The sequence below is a fragment of the Liolophura sinensis genome, chromosome 6, assembly GCF_032854445.1.
Source record: "Liolophura sinensis isolate JHLJ2023 chromosome 6, CUHK_Ljap_v2, whole genome shotgun sequence".
Lineage (NCBI taxonomy): Eukaryota > Metazoa > Mollusca > Polyplacophora > Chitonida > Chitonidae > Liolophura > Liolophura sinensis.
In genome coordinates this window covers 233278-241231 of record NC_088300.1, presented here as the reverse complement: position 1 = coordinate 241231, position 7954 = coordinate 233278, and the positions used below count along the sequence as shown (strand labels likewise).

Sequence of the window (7954 nt, the reverse complement as noted above, 5' to 3'; positions counted from 1 at the left end):
CCATGCCTAGCATTGCGCTCGGTGCACCGGAAGTGACCTAACAACAGATGTACCACATGTCCCGGAAGTTATGAAGTTGTACTGTATAAAGTAGTTCCTTTACCCTTCACCAAGTATTTACATTTCCTCTAGAAATATCTTCATACTTTTCAAACTGTTAAGCGTCACAAAAATGTAGCTGTCAAATAACTGAGATTTCAACGATTTGTGATTCTCTCAAAGCGTGTAGTACTCACTGTTGTCTCCTTCCGCTTGTGTTTGTGAAAAGGCAAAATGGCGGAGAAGCAGATGATGCCGTGATGACTGCTAGCCTTTGGGAAATATTGTTGTCATTTGAGTTTAATCTCAGTAACATTTAGCCAGAACACGATGAGGCACCGTTGGCACAGAATTATTTTAGTTCAATTACTTTAAAATGGCTGAAATCGACACTGGTGTGATTTATCACTGTGAATCTCCAGCGGAATTGGAAATGGCAAAAGTTGCAGATGGAAGGAATGTGAAAGTGGTTTTCTCTGCTGGCTCCGAAGGCGATAGTAATGCACATTCTTGTCATAATAATAGCGGTCTGACACATGTTACAGCTGAATCCACACCTCTAACACCCTCCATACAGATCAGAAAAGACAAGGTCGTCCCAAATGGTTGTTTGAAGCACAAACTTGGAGAGAACGGTTTAGTCAGCCATGGGATGACGAGTGTGGTGACAGAACCGAGTGTAAAGGAAAAGGAAAGCAGTCCACATGTAGTGCTGCGAGATAGATGCACAATAGTCACATGTCCTTGTGTGACATCAATGCATTTGGAGAAATTATCTCTTTCTGAGAATTTAAAACCAGAGTCTGCAGAAGAAACCGAACAAGAAATAGCCAGAGATTCCTCTGTGGGTAGTGATTTGTCTGTGTCCGAAACCCAGACTCATAGTGACATACAGGAAGGCATCGAATATGTGGTCTATGAATCAGAACTTCAAATGCCAGATATAATGAGACTCATTACCAAAGACTTATCTGAGCCTTATTCTATTTATACGTATAGGTATTTTATTCACAATTGGCCTAAATTGTGCTTCTTGGTAAGTGAAAAATCTTTAACCATAATCTTCAAGAAATCTGAACTCCAGGCTGCTTCAAACATTAAAATTGCAATGTGGTTGAAAACGTGACGTACATATAGATCGTACTAAATGAAGCATGATATTATTTAGTTCTGGTAATTTTGTGATATATGTGTGTGAAATGATCTCCTGTCAAAGAATGTGAAGTATTTTGACATTTACATGGAAGCATACATGGAGGTGCTGAAGTTCTGTGGGTGCTTCTCCCGTCTTGATTTGAAGCCACATGAGTAACTTAACATTTACAGTAGGCATATGCTGATGCCAATTTTTCATTATTTGGCAGTACGGCCTGATGTTAACACTTCATCTGGTGGTTGAAGCCAGTTGGATGTCCAGCAGAGTTATTGTTAAACAAACACTGGTCAGACTGGCCTGTTAGTTAGCAACATTTAATTCTGTTACCAGAGGCTGTACCTACGTGTAAAACAATTGCTTTTGTGAATGTAGATGCTGTACACTCGGATGAGAATAAACCATAGGACAATTCGATTTATTTGAATGGTGTTTTATGCCGCACTCAAGAATATTTCACTTATACGATGGCGACTAGCATTATGGTGGGAGGACACTGGGCAGAGCCAAGAGAAGTTTGATAATATTTTCCTTCATTTAATGGACCAGCTGATATCAAGGGGATCCAGTAGGTAGAAGTATACTGGTCCAATTTGCCAGTGACATCATATGGTTAATTTAAACCTCTGTCGTAAAATTTGTCAAGATTTAAGAAAAATAAAAAATAAGTGGAAGTGCATATCTGGCTGGTTCATGATGCAAAGAATAATAATTATGAGTAAATAGTCGTCCACTGACACTGAATTAATGACTTACCAATACATCAACCCTAACGAGTAGCATAATGGCATGGTGTTATATGACTTCTTTCACTGCATCATGTACAAATGTTTACTCTTATTCATGTCATTTCAGGCAATGTCTTCTGGTCAGTGTGTTGGGGCTATTGTGTGCAAATTGGATATGCATAAGAAAATGGTGCGACGTGGATATATAGCAATGCTGGCAATTGATTCAGAATACAGGAGGAAAAAAATAGGTAAACTGTTCTTGAGCAGCCTCTGTAGCAGGACAGGAACATTCACGTTTTTGTTGTTCAGATTTGTGTTCAGATTTTGCACTTCATATAATGTTTGCATTGTCTCACAGTTTTTATTGTGAACTCTTGTTTGTCTTTTTTCAACCCAATAAAAGTTTAGTGAAACTTTGTCTTGACGCAGCTTCAGCACATCTCCTTTATTGAGAGAAAGGTGACGTCACATTTACTCTAGCTCTCTAACGTCAAAGGTATTTTCTGTATAATAGCCTAAGCAGTAGCCTATGGCAGAATATTTCTTCCACTGCTTGAACTGTTGATACAGTAGGCCTAGTGGCCCACTATATCTTTCACAAGGAACTCCAGCACCTGTGTAAATAGCCTGCAGATACCCGGCCTTGGTATTCCTGGTTCAGACTGTAGCCTCCTGAAGTGATTTGGACCATTATTAAATGTTTTCAAAATTTCAGTAGAATTGTTGTGCATGTAGATTCATGCCCAATTCTGAAACAAATGGAAATAAATTTAAGCACCACAGAGGCTGGTCTAGGCATTGACTGTCACTGGATTTTATGCTTCAGGTTTGTAGTGGTGGCTTCTAAGATGAGAGCAGTGCAGACCTAGTTATCACAGACGTCAGAGAAAGCTCCGTGGCTTGAACATGGCGTTTGAATAATTTTACTGTATTTATAAAAGAAAAGAAAAAAAAATGTCCCTTGTATGTGAGAAAGGCAGAACAAAATTTAAATCCTTGATTTGTAAGAAATTCATGAAAAAAATTTGTATCATAAAATTATATCATATGATTTAATCTATTTTATCATGAGATTTAGTTCTTTTTAAGTGTTGTCCGGTGAGATGCCTTCTTCTCATTCCCATAAACCTTCTGCATCCCTAAGGAATTTTCCACTGATTCTGATATTTGTTATTTAGAAACTGCTGACTAATAGCTAAAATGAACAACTAAAAGTGTATTTTTTTGGTATACTTTGAACAGTGTGTCAAAGTAGGCCTAAGGGCTAGTAGGGGAGATGAATTCAGTTTGGACTGAGGTGGTATGCGTCTTTCTGACATGATCGGTGATACCCTCGTTGAATGTTACACAGCTTGTTAATCAACTAATTTTACCTCCGTGTTGGTCCGTAAATGATATACACACAACACCGTGTGAAGTGACCCTTCGGTTACACGGAAGTAAATCATGCTTTGGTCTGCAGCATCTGTGTATCATACACTGAAAGAGGATGGCTGAAATGTACACAAGCCAAATACATATCACCATGAATATTGTATTAACTATGGTTACTTCATTTTTACAGGTTCACACCTGGTGTTGAAAGCTATAAAAGCTATGATTGCTGATGACTGTGATGAGGTAAGGACTCTAACAGACACATACATTTCAGGAATCTTGTGTATACTGAATTTGACCTAAAAGATCACACAAAAAAGTGCATTTTTAGGGATTAAAAAGTATTATTTTTGGTTATGAAACATACATTTTTCCAGTAGGATATCATCCTACCTACCAAATAAACCTAAGCACACATTTCTGACTGATTAATGAAAAGCTCTGAATTAGGCAATTAGGTAACTGAAGCCAGTAAGAAAATGTAATTTTCAAATTTAGGAGCCTGCATTTGCAAATCGTGTTTTTCAAACTGAGCAGTGCTGTTGATCATGTTTTGAGGATGGCTGTAAGATAAGAAGTGTCGTTTTAACGTTTAAGACAAGATGATTTACCATAATCACTGAGGATCTTCGACTGATAATGTATTCGTCAGCGAGCATCCTTTGAACAGGCCACGTACCTCCTACAGGATCTCTAGCCCTGGTTATTACCTATAACCTGGGGATTACCCAGCATGATATTTCTGGAGGCCTTAGGTACCCATTTTAAAGCAATTTCATTACTTTCTGTGCACTAGAACAGTTGTGATTTTGCAGGAGGTCACATGAATTTTACCTGTGCCAGTTTTACTGCAAAGTTTTTAGTGAGTGTTCACACATTTATTGGTTGCATTGTTTAGTTTAAATTCTCTGAAAATCACCAGTCCGTATATACCAAGAAACACCACCCACGGGTTCTGGTGTGGTCTGCATTTTAAGTGTTATTGAAAAATGTCCGTGTCAATGTTTTCATCAACATCATAGTTGGCAAGGTCATTTTCTTCGATATTGTCAGTAGGATCCTTTATTTATTTATTTATTTATTTCATGTGTACAACACTATTTCAATTATGCCAGTATATGACCGTGGCTGAGAAGGTTCAGACCCATGGATTACAGTAGACAAAGTAGGGTCAGTTTCTCATTTGCCCAGGTGATCATGTTTCATTTACAAATTAGGCAAAGTGAAAAACAAGGTCCCAGTTCCTCATTTATTTTTGCGTGGACTGCTCAGTGGGAAAAAATCCTTTGTGAGAATGCTTTATATTGTTCAAAAAACAGAAAAAAAAAAAAAATAATGCTCACATTATAAAAATAGGCCTGATCTGAATAAGCTCCTTGTTACATGACAGCGACTGTGATATTAGTGTTTGAGGCGTGAAACTACCAGAAGAGGAACCTTGCCTATTGAAGCATGCACTGTATAGTTATGATACGACAGTGACAAATATTTTTGAGATAACATAGACCTTTGAGAACTGCAGAAGTGGCAAGAAATCTTAAAGTCTGTTTTATGGCTTAGGTAAAACATATCTTTTTGAAGAAGTTCGCTGTCTATTGCATTTAAGGTCAGAGTTTTTAAATTACCTCCATATAGATTTTGAAAAATAGATAAAGATTATCCTGAGATTTCCTAATAACTTTTACACAATTAAAATCTGTCTTAAGGCTAGTTCTTTAACTAACTTCTGTCACTTTCACATCGAAACTATTTTCTGAGGTCCCACCTGACCACAGCTTACTCCTAAAAATACACCTTTTTAAAAGGAGAGTGACCTCAAGGGAGGTAATTCGGTGCAACCCCGATGTCTTTTTCAACTTAAAGATTTCTGATTTTGTTTTTGCAGGTGGTTCTGGAGACTGAGATAACAAATAAAGCAGCTTTGCGCCTCTATGAGAATCTAGGCTTCGTCCGTGATAAGCGACTTTTTCGATACTACCTGAATGGTGTTGATGCCCTGAGGTTAAAACTGTGGCTGCGGTGAAAGAAAGCAGCATCAGATGGTTTAACTGCTTCCACATGTTTAATTTTCTTTGGAATTAGCAATAGTGTTTCGATGCAGAAGTGCAAATGTTGCTGTCCTTTAAAGTGATCAAATGTAGTTCTAGCTCTGTTTCCTTTCTGGATAGTTTTGAAATAGATGCAACATCTGTAAAGATATTGGAGCCTTGTGTCTTGTACCTTGGCTGTGACATTCATTCATGTTCCTTTGTGACTGCATGATGTTGAGCCAAGCAGTAAGGGGAGTTAACTGTGAAGTCCTTACTGTAAGGCCTACATTCTGCCAGCTTGGGTTTTGAAAAATACATATAGTTTAGAAGTCTTTTATTGGTGAAAACCTCAACAACTACAGTTTCTGCTAGAAGATTATCATAATTTTAGAAGACTTGATATATATGTCTTAACTGGGCATAAGCCATAAAAAGTGATGAGGAATTCCACTTTTCTAGATTTTGGTTTGTCACATGTTGACTTATTGATTATAGTGTGGCAGTTAAAGATTGAGGACAGATAGGATATAAATCTTCAGTTATTTTATGGAAGCAATATTATGGTGCAGATACGAACTCCAAAGCATTGACGATGGTGTCCACATCTATACCGCAATGTTGCTTTATGTGGAACAATTGAGGGTCTTATCCATGGAACACACAGAAACCAATTTTGGTTTCAAATTGTACACCTGTTTTGTATTGTGCATATTTTTTCAAACTCTTAGCACATACATTTTATTATGATTCTTTGTCAGTTACCACCAGCTGTACAGATACATGAAGGATTATTTGCCACTTAACACTCTGCCAAACCTAGAAATGTAGAATTATTTCCAACGTTTGTGTAAAGTTTGATCAAAAGCATATATTCATACTTGCAGCACTCAGTTGCAACACTCACCATCAACGTAGGATTATTTTGCTCTATCAGTAGTCAACTTCAGCTATAAATATAGGATTATTTGCCAGAATGCAATTTGGCCTAGAAATACAAGTCAGAAGTGTAGCCAACCGTGCGGCCTTAAAACCTCAAATAAACTATAAACATAGTATTAACTTGCTGTCTGACCACCTTCAGACCCAAATTCATGCGTGGAAATGATTGATGAAATATCAAAACAAACCATCATGAAAGTTTATTTTAAACCAATACAAGTAGGAGAAGTACTGGATTGTTAACTACAGTTGTAATTAAATATTTTAGCCAAAAAGAAGGGGAAAGAAAAAATCATGACCAGGATTCTACATTGAATAGAATGTTCTATTGAATTCCTAGCTCATACCGCCTGCACTCATATCAGTTATGATAATTAAAAATACCATGTCCTTATTCTCAGCTGATTTTGAATGTATCAGTACATCACACTTACGTTAAACTTCACACAGATCTGATCACACAGTTTGCTAAGATGCAGGAAATGCTGTATGTTTTGATAGTTCATTGACATAACAACTTTCATAACACCACTTCGTACTTTGCTATAGACACATTAGATAGGCTTCTAAAGGACAGAGTAGACAGTAAAAGAGTATTGTGATTTTGTTCATTTGTCTAGTTCAGCTTATCATGATTATTCAGGTTTTCTTCTGAGAGTCTTCAAATGCATCCACTTTACTGCTGATTTCCTGGGTATTTACTGCATGTGAAGTGACTGGGGTATGAATTTTGTACACATTGGAAGTCTTGTACAAGCACTGGGTAATAGAGGTATATGTACAAATACCTCAAGATTGTGTCATGAGATTGTATAGAAGAGATTTTTTTTTACAAAATGTTGACATTGTTGCCCCCAGTCAAAAGTTACAAAGCTGTTAGATTATGGTGTGTATCCATATTTAAATGCCAAGAAATTGTGGATGGCAAATTTAGTAGAGGAATCCTGGACAAGTTAGCCATCTGCCAGTGGGCTGATTGTGCTGGCTTTCTTTGTACTTCAATCTGGTTGCCGTTTTGAAGGTAAAGAAGTAACAACAAAAAGGGCCCAAATGTGCACATTAAAAAAAAAAAATATATATATATATATATCAATATAAATGATGGGGAAAAAAAAGAAGAAAAACAAGACAAAACCACATTAACAAGAAAGGAAATTGAAGGAAAACCAAAACTACTGGAATAAAGAAAATAATTAGCTCAAAGAATTAAGGACTGTCTTAAGAATGGGCATCACTGTATGAAGAATGGGTGTAACTTTACATATGAATCAGTTTCAATGGATCCACTGTTTAAGAAGCCACATAATGCACACCTACTGTTAGTCATGCTCTTCCGATCACCATATCCCATCAGCCCTTCTTGCTCACCTGGCATTAACACACTTTGTCCTGCAGCAATTTTTAAAATCTTTCTGGAGATTTAAGTTTTTCTCTTTGACGGGCTAGACAGAAAAAAAAATCTTTGACAATAGAATTTAATTTCATGAACTCTGGTGTGTGAAATCTTATTTAGTATCAGTTAATGGGTATAATAGTGTTGTGTATATTGCTGTACTAGCACAGATTAGAAGACCGCAACTTTATCTTGCTGGTTATCAGTACTGATCTCGGCTTTAATCAGTGCATTAATATAATTGTCATAATTTGTGTATAAAAGTTGAAATGAAGCTTTGTATTTTTGTGTA

The 7954-nt window shown here is 36.9% G+C and overlaps 1 protein-coding gene across 1 annotated transcript; it reads left to right on the top strand.

The window, feature by feature from the left end:
• Window positions 1-273: 273 nt before the first annotated feature.
• Window positions 274-7346, top strand: LOC135467889 (N-alpha-acetyltransferase 30-like). Its single transcript, XM_064745801.1, has 4 exons — window positions 274-1075; window positions 2048-2171; window positions 3488-3543; window positions 5186-7346. Exons 1-4 carry the CDS (start codon window positions 416-418, stop codon window positions 5321-5323), a joined length of 978 nt encoding a protein of 325 aa, XP_064601871.1. The 5' UTR covers window positions 274-415; the 3' UTR covers window positions 5324-7346.
• The last annotated feature ends 608 nt before the right edge of the window (window positions 7347-7954 follow it).

Bases quoted from the DNA above. Each gene is read 5' to 3' on its own strand.
- LOC135467889 (XM_064745801.1), top strand. From the start codon at position 416: ATGGCTGAAATCGACACTGGTGTGATTTATCACTGTGAATCTCCAGCG. The intron at 1,076-2,047 runs GTAAGTGAAAAA...ATGTCATTTCAG, and splicing joins GGCCTAAATTGTGCTTCTTG to GCAATGTCTTCTGGTCAGTG. The intron at 2,172-3,487 runs GTAAACTGTTCT...TCATTTTTACAG, and splicing joins ATACAGGAGGAAAAAAATAG to GTTCACACCTGGTGTTGAAA.